This window comes from Panicum virgatum, chromosome 8N, assembly GCF_016808335.1.
Source record: "Panicum virgatum strain AP13 chromosome 8N, P.virgatum_v5, whole genome shotgun sequence".
Taxonomy (NCBI): Eukaryota; Viridiplantae; Streptophyta; class Magnoliopsida; order Poales; family Poaceae; genus Panicum; species Panicum virgatum.
In genome coordinates this window covers 34,875,003-34,899,668 of record NC_053152.1, presented here as the reverse complement: position 1 = coordinate 34,899,668, position 24,666 = coordinate 34,875,003, and the positions used below count along the sequence as shown (strand labels likewise).

General features: G+C 48.0%; 1 protein-coding gene and 1 pseudogene across 3 annotated transcripts; both read right to left on the bottom strand.

The window, feature by feature from the left end:
* Positions 1-6,514: 6,514 nt before the first annotated feature.
* Positions 6,515-7,030, bottom strand: LOC120684978 (annotated as a pseudogene).
* A 3,220-nt stretch (positions 7,031-10,250) lies between these two features.
* On the bottom strand, positions 10,251-13,717 carry LOC120686218 (acyl carrier protein 4, chloroplastic-like). 3 transcript variants are annotated; one of them, XM_039968401.1, is made up of 4 exons: positions 13,548-13,717; positions 12,566-12,608; positions 10,779-10,828; positions 10,251-10,682 (listed from the first exon to the last, which is right to left on the bottom strand). In XM_039968401.1, exons 1-4 carry the CDS (start codon positions 13,620-13,622, stop codon positions 10,437-10,439), a joined length of 414 nt encoding a protein of 137 aa, XP_039824335.1. In that variant the 5' UTR covers positions 13,623-13,717; the 3' UTR covers positions 10,251-10,436. The 3 variants fall into 3 exon arrangements, with proteins under 3 accessions (XP_039824335.1, XP_039824332.1, XP_039824333.1); XM_039968398.1 differs by lacking the exons at positions 10,779-10,828; positions 12,566-12,608; positions 13,548-13,717 and adding an exon at positions 11,759-12,504; XM_039968399.1 differs by lacking the exons at positions 10,251-10,682; positions 10,779-10,828; positions 12,566-12,608; positions 13,548-13,717 and adding exons at positions 11,202-11,548; positions 11,759-12,498.
* Between the last annotated feature and the right edge of the window lie 10,949 nt (positions 13,718-24,666).

Sequence of the window (24,666 nt, the reverse complement as noted above, 5' to 3'; positions counted from 1 at the left end):
ACGCCGGGAGGGATCGGACCGTTGGGGTTTGAGTTGGACGGTGCGCGATGCGGACACGTCTGCTACGGCCGGGAGGTAGCAAGATGGCGGCGCGGCCACGCTGACGTCACGCGCAGGATTGTTCCTTCTGCTGCTCCCGCGGCTTGGATTCTGTACCCGCGCTACTGATCTGCATTTACTGGCCGGTTTTAGCTGTTCTCAAAATTGTTATTTCGGAAAAAAAATCTTTGTCGGATTTTTTTTGAGAAAATGTTGGGTAAAATTATCGTACTACCATCTGTTGTTCTAGGTGTATAAGACAGTCTTTGATATATGCCTTTGAAAGTTAAGTTTTACTCTCAGCTAAAATTATAGCGGTCCAGATAAAACTACTCTTTAATTCTCTGATAAAACTAGGCAGCATTGTGAACTACTAAAGCAGTGGCGTACATAGGGATAGATTAGAGCCTGGGTGTCGGTGTTTTTATACCACTGGCCAGTGATTCTTGTGGATGCTAGTTTAGTGATGGATGGTAATGCATGAAGATACAAGGATTCATACTAGTTCGGGCCGCTCTGGTTTGGAACGCTCGGAAGTGTAATACTCTACGCCCAGTTCGTGGTGCTTGCGTATCTTGTACTAGTTTGTAGCAGGGAGTTACAAACGAGCGAGAGAGGGACGAGTATCCCAAGTCACTGAGATCGGTGGGAAGAAAGTGTTTGTGGGTGTGGGTGGTTGGATCGCTCTTGTCTGGTTAGGGCAGTCGTCGGCGAGAACTTCCCGGAGTTCTGCCTGTCTCATTCCCAGCCGAGAGAGAGAGTCTACGTGCTCTACGGAGGCGGTGTGGTCGGTTGGGAGTTCGATCGTCCATTGATCGTCTCTCGAACCCTCGACCCCCCCTGTGCAGAAGCCTGTTCTACCCCCTTCATACGACAGAGAGGAGGACAAAGTACGAGAGAGACAGAGGGGGAGGGAGTCCACTCGTCCTCCGCCGTTCCAGTCGTCAGGGGCAGCATACTCCTGTCATCGCCGCCCTCCTCCTCCTCCTCCTCTGCAGCTGGGTTCGTCTAACCATGCGATCTGCGTAGCGGGAGACATGGATGTGTCTTGGTTAAGGTGCGGCATGCCCCTACCCTATGCCTACGTGGCTGTAGGCCATGATGGGGAGTGGTGTTCCACTGTTTGCTGTGTCAGCCCATGCCGTGTTAGTGCATGTCCGGTCATCTGTCGACCCACGCCGCTATTAGTCCCGGGTAGCGCGGGTCGTGGTGGGCCCTTCTCCTAGGTCGGGCACGTCCTCCTCATGTAGCCGTCTGTCTAACGAGGTGGGTGTCGGTGTTTAGCCGCCAAGCTTGCTCAGTGATACCCTTAGCAGTAGGATTGTAGGCAAGGGATTGACTAGCTCTGGAGCTCGATGGTGCAAGGAACATAAGGATTTAGACAGGTTCGGGCCGCGAAGTGCATAATACCTTACGTCCTGTGTGGTTGTTTGTATTGCCTTAGGTGTTGATATGTTTTCAGGGGGGTCCCTGCCCGCTCTTATATATTCTGGGGGGACAGGGTTACATGGAAAGTCCTAGCCGAGTACTGTTGGAATCCTACTACAACCCAGTCGGGTTGTTTCTTTGTACTTCAGCTAGCTCTACGTCTATTCGGGTAGTTACAAAAGAGGTAAGGTACATCCATGCGCTATCCCTTACTCTAAAACATTCTATGCATATTAGCAGTCCCGCTGCCCCCGGTCTGACAGTGGGACCCCATCCGTAGGTCGGGCGAGGGTTAGCTCCCTCCTTTGGTCAGGCGGGACGGAGCCCTTCCACGTAGGTCGTGCCGTCCGGTACCACCGCGATTGTCAGTCGTCCTGATCGAGTGGTTTAGTCGTTTAATCCCTCGTCTTTGAGTATTCGGGATATTTATACCCGACACTGGGCGACTTCTTCCTAGGCACAAGTACATTATGAACAGAGACGGTCATGTTTGAATGCCTAGCCTAGCTCCCATTAACATCAACGCCGGAGCCTAGGCCGGTGCCCAGGATCCTAGGCCCTGGACCGACCATGTACTAAAGCAAGGAGGTCCCTTTCTGACCCCTGGTGTAACTGTCATTGCTTGCCAATAATTTGCCAGGCTGTGCAATGAACTAAGCAAATCTTTAATACTTGGTATGCATATCATCCAGCTCTTGGACATGTATTCTAGCTCTTGGATATGTGTTTTCAAAATACTTTTATTGTTCACCAAAACATCAACTCAAGGCATTCGTACATCTCCGCCCAGAGGCGGAGCCACCACTAGGGCGAGCTAGGGCGGCCGCCCTAGGTCCCTCAAGGCGAGCTCCAGAGTATATCTATTAATAGCAAAGGTAGCAGGGATGAAAAAGAAGGATGGATCTGACATAGAGGAACATAGGAAGAACAGATGAGAACATGGAATTGGTTTCCAAAGGACAAGTTACTTGAGAAAGGAGTAAGAGTTCATACAAGTTGTTTGATACCCTTTCTCCTCGCACACACTCAGTATTTAACTAGCGACTCTCTTGCGTTTACATGGACTAAGTTCGATATGTGCGCGCAGGCACATCTAGCGAACCCATTCGCTGCCGCAAAAATGGACACTAGGCTTCCTGGTGCGGCGGCCCATAGTAGTACATGCTTCCTCCGGTTCATGGGCGATGACAATATCTCCCCGTTCTCAATTCCGGCAGGGGTTCATGACGGCGCACGATGCCTCCGAACGCGAGGACGACGGTCCTCTGCTGCCGAGAGTCGTGAGACTCAGATTGGGCCATTGGGCGAGAGGACTTCTTGGCCTCAAGGGCTGCCCAGTCGAGTTGGCTGCGGACTCTTAAGCAGTTCAGCCTAGCGCCCCAACCCAGTGCTGCGTCTTCTTGCCACCAGAGCGCCGCTGCTGATTTCTGTAGTTCATCATCCAACCCCCCTGCAGTCTCGCTTAGGCGCTCACACCGGCGTGTTGTTGCCGTTGCGCGATAGGCGGCCGCGATGGCGCCCCGCGCCCATCCGTCCTACAGCCTTGCCTCAGTACCCGCCGGTCGTGCCAATAGATTTTGTGCGCCGCCTCCGCGGGCGCCTGCAACCAAGCATGCTGCCTCGGCGCCTCTCGCTCCAGCAGTGCATAAGTTCCTGAGTTGGCTTCGCCACTGTCTCTACCCTTGGATATGTTATGTTCTTCACCGAACCATGCATCGGCACGTGGCATTCATGCATTTCCGATGTTGGACATGTACCTTATTGTTCACCAAAGTATCGATACACTCTTTAATATGTGTTCTATTGTTGAACAAAAGCATTAGCACGCGTCATTCATGCATTCCCACTATTGGATATGTATCTATTGTTCACCAAAGTACTGATTCGTGGTATTCATGCATTCCTAGTTTCCTACACTTAGACATGTGTTATGTTATTCTCCAATGCATCAACATGTGTTGCTACTAGAGCAACCCTTATCACTGCCGGCTCAAATGAGCATGACCGCCCGTTCCATTGTCTGTTGGATTTAAGTCGACAGTGAAAGACTATCACCATCGGATCTAGAACTGGTGGTGATGCCATTCGAAAAAAAAATCAAGCCAGCCCTAGCCAACTCTGCTCCATCCGCGCCGCTGCATACTTCCCTTCGTTGCGCCCCTCTGCCTGCGCGCCTGTAGGCCACGCTGCCTGCCGGTTGCCATTGCACCCCCTCCTCCAGCCGCGCTGCTAGCGCAGCGCGCCCATGCTGCATCGCGTGCTTACTTGCGAAGATAAGGGGGCTGGGAGAGGCGGCCAAAGGGAGATCTAGTAGTGGGGAGGGGCGGCGGGGGAGAGGAGCAGGAGGACGTGGGCAGGTAGCGGTGGGGGAGAGGAGCCAACCAAAGAGCATGTCAGGCTTCGGCCAGATGAGCCTCAATCCTTCAGAAGGCTGCTATGTCTTTTGCTAAAACCCCTAAGTCGTTGAGGTTGACTTCAAGTTATCCATCCGCTACGCCCTCTAATGAAACATCTTCTTTGGCGGAGTTGCCTAGCAGCTGCTGCACGACAGTGAGTTCTTGAGCTGTCAGTTCTGCCGCTGAAATGCTACCAGCCTTCTTCTTCAATGCCAAGTGATGTATTAGGATGAACCATGGTGTGTACCAAAACTGTTGGTGGAAAGTACCCTTCGGAGCAAAGAAGCACTAAAACGGCCCCCATTAAGACAATAAACCCAACAAAACACATAACGACCTCGGAACCGTCACTTGTATTCAATTCACTTCGGACCGAGCCTTGGATCAGTTACAATTATAGAGGTATTTATAGGGATTCCTTGCCTAACCTAATCGAAGATTACACCTTTTTGCCCCTCAACTACTACATTCTCCGAATATCCTAGGGTACACCGTAATTTCCTACTAAGCCTTCCCTTTATAGCTTAGACTACTCTTCACCTTGACCCTTCATCTCTAACCCTTCAGACTTGAACCTCCGGTAATCATCAAGCGGTGGCTTGTTCTCGGAGCCCCCACCCCCTCGGGCCTATCAGACTTGAATCTTCGGTCCCGGGCCTTCAGTCCTAAGCCTTTGGCATCAAACCTTCAGTCTTGGTCCCTCGGTGTTGGGCCTCTGGCCTTCGTTTTCGGACCTTCGGTCTTGGGCCTTCGTTTCTGGACCTTCGGGAGTCTGAAAGTGGCATCCCCAACAGTCATATAGATGTAGGCGTCGGGGGGGGGGATGGTGGCATATATGATGGAGATCGGAGGGGAGATGTGGTGTTCAAGGCGACTATTGTAGGTTGGGGATGCGAGAGAGACAAGTGGACCATTGTTTTATAAAAATATGCCCCTGCCAAACTATAACAAACACCGGCACAAACAGGAAAAGTACCATTACAGGTCCTTTCGAAAACCAACACAGATATGTATACACTCACACAGCTCACAAAGCAGGGGCAGGGATATGTCATCCCTATGGGATCTTTGGTCTAGCCGGTGTGAAATGTCTTTTCTTTACAATTGACAGTGATACTCAATCCTGCTAGCTCCATTTCGACCAGATATAGATGTCATGAGGTGCTTCTGTAGTTGTGCATGAGGCCATGAAATCCCATATGGCTACATTGGTGTTCTGGTTTGCCTTTTTTTTTCTTTGAACTAGCATTGTTTGCTGCACTGTCATGTTGAAAGTTTGATTTTGGCTGAATCCTTCATGAAGTTGAGTTGAAAGTTGTTTCATAGGTTTTGGCTGAATCGTTTTTGGATGTTGAAAGTTTGATAGCTGAGAGGCTATGGATTCAACTAGGAAGAGCAGGGACTCAATTGAACTTCTCATGTGCCACAATACAACATATTCTTTTTTTAGTTCTTTGTGATAATTTCAGGTCAAAGATTTATTCTTCAAGTTAAAAGGGTTGGATAATGGTGTCCAAATAGTTATGTGCTCACAATTATGTTTTGGAAGTAAAAATACAGTCATACTTCTGAAATTTTAGTATAAGTTGAAATATATAGGGTCAGTACATGAAATTATGTTTGCAAGTTGACAGAAGTTTTTGCATATTTAGATCCTGTTTGGATCTTCTAGGACAAAACCTTACCGAACTAAACTTTTTTTTTTGATCCAGGGGCTAAACTTTAGCCCATATCACATCAAAGAGAATTTGGGAATTTAGGAGTATTAAATAAATTCTAATTACAGAACTAAAACTCCCGAGCTAAACTGTGAGACAAATCTAATGTGGTATATTAATCCATGATTAGCGGATGGTTATTGTAGCATCACTGTAGCGAATCATGGATTAATTAGGCTCATTAGATTCATCTTGTGAATTAGCACTCATCTGTGTAAAAAAGTTTTATAAATATATTTTATTTGATACTCCTAAATGATAATACTTTTTTATGTGACAGGGGCTAAAGTTTAGCACCTGAAAAATAGAGTCCCATGGACTAAACTTTAGGTAGGACATGTGTAGAATTATAGAAATGTCATTTTTGCCGTTGGATTATCCTGTTGTTGTGACTATATGCGCATAGTGAGGGACAATTTGGTCTTTTCGTAGTTGGTTGGTTTAATCCAAATTAAACGGGTTTTGATGACAAATGGACTAAACATCAATTTTTTAGATTACACATAACAACTCAAACACTCACAATGCACGCACACACTACTAGAAAAAGGACCATAGGTGCCGGTTAAAAATGAGCATGGGTACCGGTTTTACAACTGGTACCCTAAAACAGGGACCAATGGTGATCGTCTAGGACACCGGGTGAATCACCCGGTGCCTAAGGACTTTTTGGTACCGGTTGCTGCCCTGCCCGTTCGCTAGCCTCTCTCCCGTTCCCTGTATCCTCTCCCGTTCTAATGCAACAATAATTTCAAATCAACCACAAAATATTAAATCGACCGATACAAATTTCACAAATCTCACAAATCATTCAAAGAATCGATTACAAGATTGATACATTCAATACAATCCCACATGCTATCTCTATTTCAGAAAAATTTCAAAAAATAAGAAAAAATTCAATTCAATACAATACAAGCCAGGAAGGAGAAGTCAGGCACCGTACGACGGCGTGGGCAGCGAGGCGGTCGTGCCGTCGCCGCCGTCGGCGTCGGCCAGAGGCTGGAGTGCGCGGATCCTGATGTCGTAGCATGGGGACTTGCTGCCGTCGGCGCCGCGGCCGCGGTCGTCGTAGCCGAAGCCGAGGGTGGCACCGCACTTGTGGCAGAAGAGCCTGCGCGCGCACGTCGACGCAGCGGAACTCGTCAGCGTGGCTGAACCGCGCATCGTCGATGGCGTCGAAGGCCGCCACCACCCCGCGCCGCGCCGCGCGCCCGTACCCGCCGCCCACGATGCCCGCCGTGTTCTGGTCCGACGAGCGCAGGCGCAGGTCGTACCCGCACGCGCCGCAGCTGCCACGACGAGCACGGCCGCGGTTGTCAGCCGGAGAACCCAACCAGCCACGATCGTCGTAGCAGAAACCATGAGAGGAGCAGGCACTGACCAATAGGTGATGGTGGAGAGGCTCCTCTAGAGCACCGACGACGCGTCCTTCTTCTCCATCTCCATTCCATCGGTTGATCCATCGGCGAACCGAGCTAGCTTGATTCAGGCAGCTACCTCGCTCCTCATGGCCATGGCGACCAGAGACGCGCGAGCGTGGCCAGCAGCGCGCGGCATCGTGGCCAGCACCAGCGGCCCGCGGCCAGGCCAGCAACCAGTGGCGGCCGAAGCAGAGAGGACGGGGCGCAAGGGAGGTGCAGAGGCGCCGCCGGGGAGAGATCCACCGCCCTGCCGGGCCTGCGCGCCCAGCCTCCACCGGATCCGCGCCTCTGCCGACGCGCAGCCACGCTGGGCCGCTGCTCCTCCCGCGCCGACGCGCCAGGTCGCCGCTCCACCAGCGCGGCCACGCCGGGCCGCCGCTAGAGCTAGAGAAACGAGAGAGATGAGAGAGGGGTAGAGAGATGAGAGCTAGAGATCGAAATGAGAGGGGTAGAGAGACGAGAGAGAGAGAGGGGACGGCCAGCACTTAGAAATATCAGACGCGAGAGGCATTGGTATCGGGTGGTTTCTTCAACCGGTGCTCAATCTCAACATTTAGTACCGGTTTGTTTTATCACCCGGAACTAAAAGAGGTCTCTTTTATTAGTTCCGGGTTATGGCACTAGACGGTGCCAATTCTTGATCATTGGCACTAGGTTGTGCCATAACCCGGTGCCAAAGGCTCCCCTGAACACTTGGTCCAAATCAAAAGTACCAGCTGCCGTTGCACCCGGTACTGATGCTCGCATTAGTACCGGGTGCAATTGCTGGTGGTACTTTTGGTCTGGACCGATGACCTGTTTTCTAGTAGTGACACTCAACTCAGACACTCACAACGCACGCACACTCATCCCAAAGAACACATGTAAGCAAACCCTACTCCTATTAGCATCTTCGAAGACTGAGCCAGGCAAATCCTTGAGATTGACGAAGTCATCATTGGCACCTCATTGTTGACGGAATGCCGCCTACCACTAAAAGCACAATGTCGTTGAGTCTTAGAATATTCACTCCTACGGGAAGTCGAACCCAGGACTTAAGGTGCTACTAAGCCTCTTGTAACCACTAGGCTACAAGCTCTTTTCGCACTAAACATTAGTTAAGGTGAAACTAGACTTTAATCCATATTTTAGTCACATGTTTGGATAATCTAATGGGCTAAACTTTAGGCCTAAAGTTTAGCAGCCCACAAAAAATGTGGTGCAGTGAGTTTGTTGGCAGTTAAATTATTAGTGATTTGGCAAAACTGTTGGGGGATATAAATTATAGAACTCGTCTGTAAACTACAGACGAATCTAATGAGCCTGATTAATTTATCATTAGAGCATGTGCACTGTAGTAATTAAATGTCAAATTATAGTCTTATTAGGCTTATTAGATTCATCTCGCAATTTACAAGCAAACTATACAATTTATTTTTTTATTTCATCTAGATTTAATATTCCATGCATGTAAGATTCTCTTTTGATGTGATAGATTTGGAATTTTTAATTTCGCAACTAAACAAGACCCTAGTTTTCACCCTTCCAGTAAGGGTGTGTCTAGTTGGTGAAAAAATTTAGATTTTGGTACTGTAGCACATTTCGGTATTACGTAACAAATAATGTCTAGTTATGGACTAATTAGGCTTCAAAGATTTAGCTCGTGCTAATCAGTTAGACTTTAAAATTAATTATTTTTTCAACTGTATTTAATACTCCATGCATGTGTTTGAAGATTTAATATGACAGGTACTGTGTAAATTTTTTTGGAACTGTGAACAGGGCCTAAGCGTTCCTCTGCTTCTGCTAGATCTCTGCAGCACCCAAGGCAAGGTAGATGGCAGTTTCCACATTTGGTATGCCGTACAAGGCATGATTTTTTTTTTTAAAATGTGGGCTTTTGCCGTACCGTGTGCGGATGCAGAACCTCGTACCTGCCCAGAACAGGAAGCAAGCTACCATGATTACCACTGGATAAACGTGCTGAACGAATGAAGGCAAGGCGCATCCAGTGACGTCGGTTCCTTTTAGAGTACTAAAATCTGACGTTTTGCAGGTTGGGCTGTGTTTAATTCCTCCTAACTCCTCCAAATTTTCCATCACATCAAAATCACATCGAAACATTAAATATATCAAATGACCCATGCATAGAATACTAAATGTAGATAAATAAAAAAACTAATTGCATAGTTTTGATGTACGTTGCGAGACGAATCTTTTGAGCCTAGTTAGCCTATGGTAGGACAATATTTACCACATACAAATGAAAGTGCTACAGTACTTTTCGCAAATACTTTTCGCAACTAAACACAGCCTTGGTTGCTCTGCACTTCTGCAGCAGCAACGACAGCGACAGCTGATGAACAGGTAGAGAAATGGCGATGAACACCTAGGGTGTGTTTAGATCACTTTACATTTTGTATTTTTACATTTTTAGAAGGAAATCATCAATATCTAAAATATTAAATGTAGACTAATCGCAAAACTAATTACAGATCTCGTCTGTAAACTATCATTAGAGTATGTTTACTGTAGCATTAGTGTAGCAATTTAGTGTCTAATCACGCTATAATTAGGCTCATTAGATTCGTCTCACGATTTACCGTCCATTTGTGTAATGCGATTTATTTTTTTGACTATATTTAGTATACCATGCAAGCGATTTACAAAAATTTTGTAATTTTCGTTTTGCGATCTAAACAAGGCCCTTATGGAATTCCACTTGGGTACAAATTAAATTAAAAGGGTGTCAACCATATGCGTCGTTGCAGGAGCATGCATGGTGATGAATCCTAACAAGAACCCTTCAAAAAGACGCACTCACACATCACCTCCAGCTAAAAGTTGGCGGAAACAAGAGCTGGGATGGATCGGAGGCCAAACGGGGTGTGTGTTAGTTGGTGAAATGAAATATTTGGGTGTCACATCGAATATTTGACCAGATCTCGGTAGAAATTTTCGGACACTAATTAAAAAACTAATTTCAGAACTCACCTGGAAACCGCGAGACGAATTTGAGGCCTTTGACCGTATCATTAGCACATACGTGTTACTGTAGCATTTATGGCTAATCACGCACTAATTAGGCTCAAAAGATTCGTCTCGTCTTGTATATCCAAACTGTGTAATTAGTTTTGTTTTTTAACTATATTTAGTGCTCCATGCAATCATGCGCGGAGCCAGGAATTTGTTTTTTTCATTATTAGGGGAGCCAACCATGCTAATTTGTACAAAAATTTAATCAAAATTCAAATATTCAATGTAAATGTAGTAACCGTGGGGTCAGGCCCCTGGCCCCCCCTGTCTACGCCACTGCATGCAATGTGTCCAAAGGAGAGAGAAAAGACGTACGCTAGGCTGGAAAGGAGCAAAGGAACAAGAAGAAAATCAGTCCTGCTGGCAACAACATTCATTCATTCTTCTAATGAAAAAGTAAAAATAAAATGATCGAATCAGCCGACGAGCTTATCGATGAGGTCTGCTGCATCCTGGATGGTGGTGATGTTCTGGGGGTTGTCCTCCTCGACGGTGATCTTGAACTCCTCCTCGAGCGCCATGACGATCTCCACGGTGTCCAGCGAGTCGGCGCCGAGGTCCGTGAACTTGGACTCGGGCGTCAGCGCCGCCGCCGCGTCCGCGCCCAGCGCCAGCTGCTGCTTCACGATGTCCATCACCTTGCTCACCGTCTCCGCCTTGGCCTGCAGCAGCAGCAGGTGTCAGCATCCCAGTTCAGATAGATCGAAGCTGTTGGGAAAATAAGATAAAAATTTGCAAGCAAAGCCGCTGGACGTTACCGCGTAGACGCGGAAGCGAGGTGTTCGTAGGGAGACGAGGCGGCTTCTCGCTACTAGAAAATGAGTCTTCAGAACCGGTTAAAGAAGTGCTTAGACACCGGTTTTACAACCGGTACTCCCAAACCGAGACCATTGGCCTCAGTCTAGGACACCAGGTTTTTCACCCGATGTCTAAGACATTCATTGGTACCGGTTGGAAAGACCAACCGGTACCAAAAAAGCTGCCACGTTGACGCAAACTGGCAGCCCCTTTGGTACCGGTTGGTCTTTCCAACCGGTACCAATGAGTTCATGGCATTTCTAGCATCATTTCCCATTTCCCTCGCATCCTTCACTAGTAGCTTTCAAAGAATCGTTCACAAATATTAAATCCATCGATATAAAATACTCCAATCAACCACATGCTCCAAAGAATTGTTCACAAGATATTAAATCGATCGACAAAATACTCATAGATTCCACAAATCATCCAAAGAATTGTTTACAAGATAGATCCAATCCATACAATCTCACATGCATATCTATTTCTGAAAAATAAGAAAAAAAAGAGAAAAAATCACCCACGGCTAGCTCCCGTCCGGCGGCGGTAAGCTTGAACGAGTTCTTCACGCGGGTCAGCTTCCCCGTGGCCGCGAGCTTCTTGAGCTGCCCGGCCAGCAGCTTGCGGAAGTTGGCCGGCGTAGCGTGCACTACCGCGCGAGCTGCTGGCCGACGCGCCGCGCGTGCTTTGCCTCGGGCCACGTGTGCTCCTGCTCGCTCGGCTGTCTTCCCAACCCAAGAACCGAAGGAAGAAAAGGGGAAAACGAGAGGAGCCACGAAACTTCAAATCCAAATTGCTTCCTCAACTCACAACGATTCGAAACAAAACTCCAGCTACAAATACGTAACCTTAAGGATTAACAGATCCAAAAAAAATTTGCCAAAAAATTAAGTATAGCTCGTGAATAAAAAATCACATGAAAAAAAAATCACATGCTCACCTCGCCGGGCTCATACTCCCGCTCCTCGCCTTGGCTCTGCTTGGTGCGGCCCCTTGCTTGGCATCCAGTGGCTGCCTGGCGTTGTTGGATGGCCACGGTTTCGCTGGGACGGCTTGACCCGCGCCGTCGCCGCGGCCCCAGGCTTGATGCAGACGCCGTAGTGGATCTCCAAAGGCCCCAGGCTGACGCCCCTGCGCCGCGGCGCCGGAGCCTGCTTGATCGGCTTGAGGCCCTGCGCGGCGCGCGGCGGCGGCAGCTGCTTCCCAGGCTGAGCCCCCGCGTCCGCGTCCGCGCCCGCGCCGCCGCCTTCGCCGCTGGAGCGGGCGCTGCGTCCCCACGCCGAGGATAAGGTAGAGAGAGATGAGAGAGGTAGAGAAATGAGGGGCAGAGAGATGAGAGCTCAGGTGCCGACGGCCAGGGACTTAATAATATCGCGATGACTGCTCCAAAGGCACCGGGTGGTTGTTTGAACCGGTACCTAAGGCCTATCACCTTCATTGGCCCCGTGTTGTGGTATGACCCGGTGTCGATGTTTGCTTCAAAGGCACCGGGTCGTGCCATTACCCGGTGCCATTAATGCATGGGCTAATTGGAACTGGCTCATGGTTTTAACCGGTGTTTTTGATATTCAATTGATACCGGTTTCTGACGCGGCGTAACTTTTCGGCGCTTGGTACATGCCAAAAGTACCGACTGCTGTTGCAACTGGTACCAATGTCTAGTATTATTGTCTAGTATTAGTACCGGTTACAATATGAACCGGTACTTTTGGCCTGGACATTTGGCTCGTTTTCCAGTAGTGTCTCGTCGCCCCCATGGAGATGAGGCTCCGGCCTGAAACCCTGCTTCCCTGCAAGTTTCAGTGAATGGCGGCACAAGACAGATTCAGAGGAGAGGTGAAAACGTAGGGTAGTTTTTATTGACACATAAAAAACATTTATGGAGTATAGTTGGCTCTGCAACACAATGCCTTGGGATCGGAGGTGAAATCTTGAAGCAGGCAGAGTTAGTGTAACATACTGTATATAGGAGGATTTTACAATTACTTTCTTTATCCAAAACATGTTCAACTCAAATCAAGAAATTCCGTTTTGGCCTAGCTAGCGCACCCCCAAATGAGAAAATAAATAAAAGAAAAATATTTCTCATCCCTCAAGTATTGGAAAAATATAACATTCATTCGTCATATTTCATCGGTGCTAATCAAACACTTAAATAGGTAACTAAGATGTTTCATTTGACACAACACTAGACGTGGCTAACTAATGATTACAAAGATAATTACATTTCAATATTAAGTGACACAAACTAAGGTGGGGATGATAAATGCGCCAGTTTAGTTGGTTAAAGATTTGATTTGCGCCGAATGAAACACGATGGATGAACATAACACTTTTGTAATACTTGAGGGATGCTATAAAAAAAATAAAAAAGGTTGCATCGCACGTTGACCCTGTTGAGTGGCCGGCACCGTGGGCCCTGCGCACCAGATTACCCGCCATTACTCTGAATTTGCATGTGGCAACACGTACTCTACTCTAGAAAAACAATTGAGAAAAAAAATTGAAAAGGCAGGCAGAGTAGCATACTGTAGTATGCCACGAACCATCGAGGACAAAGAAAGAATGAGCTGAGACACGCTACTATTTATTTGTGAATCACTGAATTGTGGAGTAATCACTAAGCACAAACTAGGAAAACAAATGGGGGGAAGAAATAAATAAATGCTACCGAGCAACAGATAGAGCCGCCATCCGTATCCACACATGCATCCGCATCCGGTGCTTACCTTCCAGCTCGGGGTGGTCACCGTCGCCGTGGCGAAGCCGCCGGGCTTGGCGGAGACGGCGGACAAGGTGGCCATTGGAGCGCCGCCGCCGGGATGGGGGAGCAGGGGAAGCAAGCTAGCTGCAGACTGGGTCGGACTCGGAGCGCGGCCGGGCAACCGAGGAGTAGCTAGGGGGTATAGTTGGCTAAATGGGCCAGGCCCGATGGGCTAGCACGGACACGATCCGAAAAAGCACAACACTAGCACGGTACGGGCACGACACTATAGTGCCAGTGCCGGCTCGAGGCACGGTCTATATAGTGCCTGGGCCGCATGTCCGGCCCGCGGCACTAGCACGGGCACGGCACGACTAATGGGTTGGCACGATGCCGGCCCGATAACACCAACAGAGATGGTCTTTTAATGGCCCATCTTGAATGGGCTGGCCCGATGCAGTCCAATTGTTTCCATGATTGGATCGTTTGAGATGAATTGTCACCATTGGATCAGAAGGAGCTAACATAAATGAAGACCAAACCCTATCTTTTTTCCCATCTCAGCCGCCGCAAGCCATCGCATTCGCGCTCCCCGTCTCCCGTCGTCTCGCTTCCTCCCTCCCGCCCGCTTCCTCCCGTGGCCTTCTCTCTATCTCTCTCTCGATGCACAAGAGCACAAGATGCAAACTCAAGGGCTCCTCCGTTGCGCGCCCCAGATCGAGTGACCTCGGCCGCCGCGGCGCTCCGGCGACCTCGTCCGCAGCGGCGGCCTCCGGCGACATCACCTGCGGTTGCGCTCCTCCGACCTCGGCCGCGGCTGCGATCCTCCAATTTCGGCCGCGGCGGCGCTCCAGCGACCTCGCCCACGGCTGCTCTCTCCCGACCTCACTCAAAGCGACCTCGCCCGCGACGGCCTCCCGCAGCGTCGCCCGCGGCGGCGCTCGCCCGACCTTGCCCGCGGCGGCCCGCCGTGCCCATCGGCACAGCACGGCACGCCGGCGGCCTCGTAGGGCCGTGCCTGGGCCGAGATGCCGGCACGGCGGCACTACACGGCATGGCACGGCGGCGCCGCCGTGCCCTGGCGTGCCGTGCCTCGCCGTGCCCGTGCTCGGGCCGTGCCGTGCCCGGGCGGCCCGTTTGGCCACCTATACTAGGTGGGTGGGGGGGCTTTGTGGATTGGATTAGGCCCTGGGGGCTCCGACGTGGCGCCGTGCTGGCCACCCGCTCCGGGGTTTTTGGTTGCTTAGTGGCTCCACCTCCGTGTTGCGTTATCGCTGCGCGGTGGGCCCAGCGGCCAGCATTTCTTGCTGTTGTTTTTTTTCTTGAGGAAAGGTCCTCACCGCAGCGGGCATGCACCGTGGCAGCAAAGATCTGTCGAGAAACAAACGATACGCAGGGGCCCGTCGACGACAGCGAGGGACGGGGGAGGAAAGGACGTCGGAGATGGTGGCCGTGGATCCGCCGCCGCCTGTCGCCGTCCTCATGTCGCGAAGAGTCTAGATGAGGAGGGTGAGCCGCCGGACCGATTGCGGAACAGGCCCGTCCCGAGGCACGTGCGGCCTGTGCGGCTGCACACAGGGCCCCCACGTGCCAGGAGCCCCCAAATTAGCCCAACTATGTATATACAGGTCTATGGTTAGATACGGGTCGCAAAGTCAGTAAAACTGTAAGAATCATTTCCAAATTACATCATGCGGCCCTTCTCAGCAGACTATTTACCGCTTCACATTTTGATTCATCGGGTGGCCCAGCCTTTCAGGATAACTCTAGCCTCAAAATCCCCCACTCCCCACTCCCTGACTCCCGTGCCCTAGCCCCCAGCGGCAGCCGTGTGACCCGTTGCCTGCCGGTGCTCTCCCCTCTCCAGTCTCCACGGCTCCACCATCCGGCGCCGCCCCTTCTCCACGACTCCACCGTTTGATATGTTTATCATTTTTTAAAATATTTGCATAATGTGTCAAGTCATATAGTTAATGTAATGCTCTATTGTTTGATATGTTTATCGTTTTTTAAATACCGTTTTGATGGATTTCGACCGTTATCAATGTGTTCTCGACCATATATTTCCGTTTTCAAAATTACCGGAATACCGGCGTCGTTTTTGTTTCCCGAAAATACCGTACCGCTTTCGTTTCCGATAAAAAAATGTGAAAGTGAAAGTGGTGGAGTCTTTCGCCAATCGTTACCGACCGTTTTCATCCCTACCACAGCCTATCTGCTCCTGCTACCCTATTCGGCCCTCTTGGCTCTTGCCATCTTGCAAGTCCAGATCATTCACATGAATTTTGTTTTCTTTCATGCTTTTTGTTTGGTTATTGAATATTAATTATTGCATCATTTACTTCTGTAACAAATTTTAAGGGACACTAAAAGAATATGATGCTTTTTCAAGTGAAAATTATGCACGCATTCAAGCAATAGGTACAATTCTCCTTCTGTATTATGATGCTATAAACTTATAGTATGTAATGTTATTATTTTATTTTAGCACTTAAGTTTAGGCCTCAATTAGAATTTGGCACGGGGCCTCATGATTCTCCGGGACGGCTCTGCTGCGGAAGAGGATGGGGCGGACCGGCTGTGGCCGGGAGGGCAGTGGCGAGACGCCGCACGCGTGCACGAAGGCGCGAGAGAGAAAGAGGAGAGTGTGTGTGTGCAGGAGGACGGTGGCGGACCGGCGGGGTAGGGAGGGCGTGTGCTCGGTGCACACGTGACGGCGCGCGAGAGAGAAAGTATGGAGGTGAGAGATGGGAAGTATGTATAAGAGATTATGGACCATTAACGGGCACGGCTCCACGCACCGTGCTGGCCATCAGCTATTTGGGCTGGGGCGTGCTAGTGTTGTGTTTTTTTAGTGCTGGTCCACATACTGTCCATCGGGCCTAGCCTATCTGCCATCTATATGCGAGAAGAGTGTGATGGCATGAAACCCAAAATGGGACTAGCCAGTTGAGCTACACAAGAGAGGTGACACCCACAGTGCTATTTAATAAGAGCAAAGGAGAAAAAATACCTGTTAATTAATGACTCATTGGTAAGCATAATCATGTTCTAAACCACAATTAAGACCTTATTTAGTTCTTTACGTGTAAATTTTTTGAAGCATTTGGACACACATTTGAAGTAGTAAACATATACTAATAACAAAACAAATTACAGATTCCGCCTGTAAACTGCGAGACGAATTTATAAGGCTAAGTAATCCATCATTAGCAAATGTTTACTGTAGCACAACATTATCAAATCATAGCGTAATTAGGCTCAAAAGATTTGTCTCGCAATTTACACGCAAATTGTGCAATTGGGTTTCTATTGTCAATATTTAATGCTCTATGCATGTGTCCAAACATTCAATGTGACGTTTTTGGCCAAAAAAATTTTTGGGATCTAAACAAGGTCTAATTCAGGTAACCTAACCTTAGCTATGTGATGTGTGACCGACTAAAGTCCCTTGTATTTCAGAAGGAACGGAGTAGTTGATTATTCGTGCCTGCATGGCCTGCATGGTGCACATCAAAACCATATTCAGGCAACCAAGGCCCGGGTAATGTTGTTCTTGCGACATGTAAAACAACAAAGGACTCGATCAGCAACTAAACTAAAGCACTAGGTCTTGCTACAAAAATAAGTACTACCAATCTCCTGAGTCCTGGCTGACAGTGGCGAAGCTAGATTAAATTGGAGGGGGGTGCACTTGCCTCGTGGGTGCATAAGGTTGAGTCATAGGGGGTGCAAATATGGTGAAAATTTGAGCATGATTACTGTTTTTCTATTTTTTTAGGGGGTGCATTAGCACCCCTAATCATAACGTAGCTTCGCCCCTTCTGGCTGATGAATAGCTAGCTACTGCTTTAAGTTGTCCACGAATACTCTTCTATATCATCACCTTTCTAATAGTTAACAACGAAATGTGGAAGAGTAACATATGCAACAAAAGTTACACAAGTACAGATTCTTAAGAGGCATCGTGCCAAGGCTACTACTATATTACCGATGATCGCGAATAAAAATATACAAAGCAGTTCCATGATATTGTCATTGCATCGTTCACTACTGAAGTTTAGAACGAACCATAGTGAAGTGTCAGCTTCTTGAACAAACTACACAGCAGGTAGTCAGGAAAGATGTACACTAAACCTGTCACTTCTTCCAGATCGCAAAGAGCTCGAGTCCAGACTCACAAATCTCTAAACTTCCGATGTATACAAGTGCTATCACTCATACAAATTTCTCTGGTGTTGGAAAACTACTCGACAAGTGCATCATATATCTGTGAAATTTCATCCGACACAGCCATGTAGCTAAGTGACAGCGCAAACCCATAGAAGGCGTATTTATTGATTGTTACTGCTCTTCGATAAAAGCGCCTACAGGTCAGATCAGATAAAAGGAATCATAAACCAATACCAAAAATGGAACGAAAAGATTGAGCATATATATGTGTGTGTGTGCCTTTGGGGTTGTTATACCATTGGGGGTCATCGGGTTTAGGCTGGACAAGTATAGAAAGATGCATGAGCAACTGTCTATTATCTCTGCCACAGTGAGAAGGGAGTTCCCTATCCATCTTGGCAATCAGGTGGAACAGCTCTTCTGTCTTACTCTCTATCTCCTTTTGCTGAGTACTTGCAAGGTACTCTTTATTTTTCTGAGCAAGAGGTTCCTCAGTAGATTTTGCACAAGCATGCTGGCCACAAGATGAAGTTGTTATCATTTGAGAATATAATCCTCAGAAAACAAAGTTAATTTGATCTACTTCATCCATTTTTAAATATATGATGCTTGGGGCAAGCTCATCAGTTCAAAGACGAAATAATTAGCTTGTCCTAAGAGCCATGTGTTCAGAAACAGAGTGAGTAGCATAATAGCAACTAGTAACAGATTAATGAATGTCACAACAGATTCATGGATGTGACTTAGGAGCGGAGCTAGCCATCTGAGGACCATTGAGGTTATCAGCATTACCATTACATGATGGTTCAGTAACAATGGTGAACTTTTTCTACAAGATTCACTAATGAAACTTAATCGGGGCTGATTAACAAACATGGGTCACTAATCTATATGGATCAGTAACATTAACTAAAGCTAGTTTCAGCCTTGTTGTGCCCCTATGATCAGCTAAGGGGATGATTTAGTACATACAACACTTTAAAAATAGTATGCTTTACTTTGATCATGGTCGAAATTGTTAAGAATGTGCTTGCTTGGGCTGGACAGCCAGTGCTCAGTATGCTTACCAATGTCATGAGTATCATCATTAAGTGCAGAAAACAGCAAAGTAGCTGTTGGTATTTGGTAAAGAGATGGATCTATCTATCCTCCTCAAATTGTGTTTACGGCCTAAAAAATACTTATCCTAGAGATTAGTTGCTTCTAAAAGATAGTGTTTCCTTAAAGACAGTATATCGCATCATGTTGGTTACAACATACATAGATGGAGAAAGAAACGTCCTTTATTATTTATTTACTCTAAAACTGGATAATTCAAATTATTTAGAGCCTGGATTGAGCTAATTGTCAATCGAGGTACGGGGAAGCAATGGAGTGAAATATCTTGGTGCTGCTGATCTGAGCGCCATGGGATATTATCAGCGGCCGCCGTGTAATTCCGCTGTGGCCGCTGGAGCGCACAGCTGCCAAGCCTCTTCACCACATATCGAAGCACTGCCGCCGCCATCGCCGATCTCCCTGCTTCGGATTGATTTGGGTTCCCCTCTCCTGCCAGGTTTAGAGCAAGGGCCTGTTTGGCAGAGCTACGGCTCCTCTAAAAACAGCTCCGGCTCCGGCTCCTCTGGTGGAGCAGCTTCTCTGGTGAAGTTGGAGCCGTTTTGAAAAATGTTTGGCAAAACTGCTTCTCCAGATTGTTTAAAATACACCGGAAAGATAAAATATCCATAATACCCTTCCTTTTATATTTCCTTTTTTTATTTCTTTTTATTTTTCTCTCCCTCTTTCTCTGTCCTCCTTATCTCCCTCCCATCGCTTCTTCCTCCAAAGCACCCTCTGGCGCCTCACCCGATCCTCCTTGCGACCCTTGCCCACGGCCGCCGGCCGGCACTTCCTCCTTGTGGCCCCTGCAGCGGCTGCTGCCGGCCACCTCCTCCCCATGGCCCGCTGCCGGCCACCTCCTCCCCATGGCCACCGCCGGCCTCTCGCCGGAGCCCGCCGCCGTGACCGGCCGCCTCAACCTCCTCCCTGCGGCCCCTGCCAGCGGCCGCTGCCGTGCATCTCCTCCCCAGCGCCGCTTGCCCTTGGGTGCCATCCGCCCCTGCCTCGTACAGGGACCCTCCGCCGGAGCAGATCCGCCGATTCCAGTGACCGGGCTGCCCTCCCTGTGCGTCGCCGCCGGTGGTCACCGGAGAGGATTCATGGGCTCCCCTCTTCTGTATCGTTGGGAGGGAGGGGAACGGGAGGATGATTCTATTTTTTTTCCCTTCCCGTCGGGCCTTCGAGAGGTGGGGGAGTGGAAAAATCGTTGTTATTACAGTGAAGTTCAGGGGCAATCATGGGAGGGAAGAGATGGCCTGCTGTCGGAGCTGCACGGAGCCTCATTTTCATGGCTTCACTTCGCCTGTGTAAGCCGTGAATGGCTCCAGCGCGGGCTTCAGACGTGGAGCCGGTTCAAAAACCTCCGTTTGGTAGGGCTCTAGCCGGAGCCGCTCGTGGAGCCCTGCCAAACCGGGCCCAAGTATTATGATGGGCTACTAGTTGGCTCATATCCTACGTGGAGGAGAGAGAAGTGAAGATAGAGAAGGGGATGGGCATGTCACGAAGCGTCGGCTCCAGCGGGCGAAGAGAGGCTGTGACTGCTGGGATTGCCCGAGTAACTAGTTGTGCATTGAATTGTGGTAGGACCCACCACCACCACGCGCGGGCAGCGGGCGAGCAGCCACCGAAACTTTTAGCCTTGCTCTTAGAAGGGTTAGTTTCCGCCCAACTTTTCCTCCTATATATCATATAGGAAGAAAGAGACTCTGCCACGCCAATGCTTGGGTCTCCGACAGCGAAACCAATCCTGCCTCGTAAGGGCTGCCGCCCTCCAGAGAAATCCCTCCACCGGCGTGGTCGAGAAAGATTCGTAAATTTTGGTGGGCGTACCTTGTGGATAGTAATTCATGAAAACGAATCCTGTTTTAACATGACCGATTTTAGAAAGGCAACGTATGCTATGCAAACCAGTATCATGTGCAAACTATAGAAACTCACTACTACAAAACATCAAATTTGTCCCGGTTGAGAAACCCCTGTTGTCCTGGTTTCCCAACCGGGATCGCCAGGCTGGGACAAAAGGGGGTGCCCTTTTTTCCCGGGTCTGGCAACCGGGATAAAACGCACCCTTTTGTCCCGGTTGGTAACACCGTAAGGTCCATTTTTTTCGGTCCTCATTTCTTTTTTATTTTAATTATACTTTCATTTCAAATATACTTTCATTTCAATTACACTAATAAATTTAAATATATATTAATTCACATAATATTGGTCCCAAATAGTTTGCATATATAAAGTAATTCACAAATATATGCCTACACATAAATAGCAATGCATTGACATATACATATATTTACATACGCGTCATGTTATCATATTACAAATTCACAAAGTGCCTCACAAGTTTACACAATGTTATCATATTTGCTTTTATTGTTGATGTATGACTCTCCGTCGTAGTAGAATTCTCCATGTACGTCGAGGATCTCATCATTAATAAATCCGCACAAGGCTTCTTGAACCGCCAGAATCCTTTCCTCTGGTATAATTTCATCGTACATACCTACAGAAAAGTAGGAATATTTAATATAACTTTTTACAATAAGAGTTGAAATATTGACAAGTTTTCTACTTACTTCTTGCTGCCATTCTGCTAAGCTCTTCCGAGGACCAACTTGGTTGTGTATGTTTTCGCAAACATAGTATGCACATAAATTGTTTCCTTGTGTCTGCCTCATTCACTTTAAGAGAAAATAAATTATTAGGTATCTATATGAATATATACTAAAAGATCTTTAAATGAGCAAAGAATATTCGAGTACGTAACGGAAAATCTGTCTTAATTGTTAATGTCTGGTTGTAATTACCTTTATGATTTTGAATGAATTTTTTCCAAACTTTGTGCATGACTGAGAACAATTAGAGTGAAGTACAAAATTATTTGAAAGTGAGTAGTGCTAGAATTACATTTTCAACATGTCCGTAAGGTCTTTGTATTGTTGTGGATCTCGCCTCAATGAGTCCATAACAAGCACTACGCTGTAGTCGAGAATTATGACTAGTAGTATCCAGTGATGACTGCAAGATTATAAGGAGGAAGTGCATGGTAGGGTTTAAAGAATTGAATTATATAGAATTAGAAAGTGTTAGCTGGTAGGAAACACTCACGCAAAGTTCTAAGGAAACAATATCTTGAACTTGTCGTGCTGGACGGCAAAGTACTTGTACAAGTTTTGGAATGTCTCGTCGGGGTTGTCTCGTAAAATCTTACAATTACAAGTAATTGGGTCCACAAAGCCGAGGTAGGAGTACCCTTTCCTCCTGCAAATTTGAATCTCCATTCTACATTGTACAAAACAAAATAAGGGATCAGCTGCTTGAGGTTATGCAGTACAATACATAACGATTATATAACGAACACTACTTACAGAACCCACAAGCCGACCATAGAGACGTCGAGGGCATCCTGATGGTATAGTTGGTAAACTTCTTCCCAATTAATCCATATGATGGCCTCGCCCCGAAAGAAGTCATCATCTTTAATCTTCGCGCCACTCATGAAGACACACTGGGACATCATGATCATGTATCGGTCGTGTACCTTCGCATTTCCGTTGGCATCAAAGACACAACCTCGGGGGGGGGGGGGGGACAAGAGATGTGCCCAACTGAAACTGCCATCTGGCGATCACTTGGGCCTTTGGAATATCCTGTCCCCCAGCAACTTGAGCCGCCGTGAGGTTTGCTTCTTTAAAAAATGCAATCAAGTCTGTTTGTTTCGTCGTCTGTTCCACAATGAGAGGCTCTACTGTTTGGTTCTTTTGGGCTCCGAGCTGTGGAACGTCGGATGACGATGACCTTGATTGTTTCTGCTTCTTCGCGTAACTCTTCATAATTTGGCGGTCGTAGTCAGAAGGCGGTTCTTTCGGAATAAATTTTCTCTTATTTGCTTCGCACATTCCAATAAAAAATTTCAATTGTCCCGGATTTATTACTTTCTCCGGCTCCTTTTTCGGCTTCGGCTTGAAGCGCTATTTAACTCTTTCTTGAGTTATCCGGTCACATTCTTCAAGACTCATGTCCCAGGGTTTAATAGGAGCCTCCTTGGTTTTTTTCCTCTGTTCCTTCTTCTTAGGAGGCTGCTTAGCCGGTGCAGCTACCTTCTTTGCCGGCGGCTATTTCTGTTTCTTTGCCGGCGGTGGAGGGTGTGACCATGGAGGTGAGGGTGACGCTTGAGTGTTCATCGGTGCATGAGATGATGGTGATGGAGAATGTGCCGGTGAACCTTGCCGAGACAGTGCTGCCCTTTGGGAGTTTTGCGGAGATGACGGCCTTGAAGAGGCATGCTGAGATGCCGGTCTTGGTGTTCGATCATCCGACTTTAGGACGATGTAGCGCTTATCCCATAGGATGTAGTCATGAATGGCTTCTGCTAGTGTTCTCTCCCCATCGCCTCCAGGAATATCAAGCTCTAGCGTCTCCCGACCCTGGCACACCTGCTTCACGCCAACTCTTGTGTATCCTGCCAGAATTTACTGCCCGTGGTACACGTCGCCTGGTTGGGTTGGCATGGCGATACCATACGCAATAGTGAACATTAAGTTCTTGATGGCAGTCTGCAGGTCACAAGGTGTCCGCTGGGTGATCTCATCCACTGGAAATCGCTGCGGGGCTATCGCTTCAACTGCGGCCTGGATTCCCGTTATCTCGACAGGGACGTCTGTGGAAGCGCAACTGCTTTTCCGCTGAGACAGATGATCGGCTGAGACATTAGGCTCTAGAGGCACCGGTTGCGCTTGCTGTTGCTAGCTCATTGCTATGGCCATTTGGCGTTGAACCTCTTCCTCCAGTCTTTGATCGTGTGAGATGAGTTGTTCCTCTAGCCTTCGCAAGTGCTCCCGCTCATCATTCTTTCTTTTTTGCCAACTTCTATATGATTCAATGTAATCACCGAACCCATACTTCGACGGAACCATGCCTTTGCCTCTTGTGCGGCCCAGATGTTCTGGATTCCCAAGGGCGTAAGTCAACTCGTCCCACTCTCTATCCAGCTGGAATGTTCCCTCGGCCACTGCTTGTATGGCCTCCTGTAGTCTCTGGGTTGATAGCTGGATTTTTGGCCCATAGATGCAGGCCCCAGTCAATGGGTCCAAGCTTCCCCCGTGACCATAAAACTAGGTCCTTGACTTTTCAGGCCAGTTCATGGTTGCAGGTTGGATACCTCTATCAAGCAGATCCTGCTCCATCTTGTCCCATTTGGGTATTGCAAGCTTGTAGCCTCCTTGCCCTAGAGTGTGATGGTACACTTTCTTCGAGGCATTTTCTTTGGCCTTCTGCACCTTCTAAAGCCCAAGCTCTGAAGACTTGTTTTGCACAAATGCATCCCAGTGACCCCTTAGCTTTTCGAGCTCGCCGGTAAACACAGGCGTCGTCCTGGTCTTGATATATTTCTTCGTCAAAGTTTTCTTGAATGACTGTAGCTGTTCGGCCATCTTGCTCAAGGTCCAGCGCTTGCATATCTCTTTTGACTCAGCTGGAACTGTGAAGTTCTTCTTAAGCTCCCGCCAGCACCATTCTTTTTCTCTTTTGGGTACAACATCCCTTTCCTCGCTTGAATTGTAAGCTTTCCATAGGCTGAAGCTGATCGGGATGTGGTCCCTGACAATACATCCGAATTGTCTTACGAATTTTTTGGTTGCAGCTTCTGGAGCGATCGGTTCACCATCTGGACCAACTTCCGTTATAATGTACCGCCCTTCAAGTTTCTTTGTCGGGCCTCGCTTCGGCTTTTTCTGCTGCGACGATATGTACAAGTAAGTATAGTTATGATATGTACATTAGCACTTTGTTAACCAACAGCGTCATCCTGAATGGATGGTGCCTCAATTCCGTCAACGGACATATTCAAATATATGTCGGTATTGCTGCCATCA

Bases quoted from the DNA above. Each gene is read 5' to 3' on its own strand.
- LOC120686218 (XM_039968398.1), bottom strand. From the start codon at position 12,319: ATGGCACGACCCGGTGCCTTTGAAGCAAACATCGACACCGGGTCATAC. The intron at 10,683-11,758 runs GTGAGCATGTGA...CTGCTGCTGCAG, and splicing joins GGGAGTATGAGCCCGGCGAG to GCCAAGGCGGAGACGGTGAG.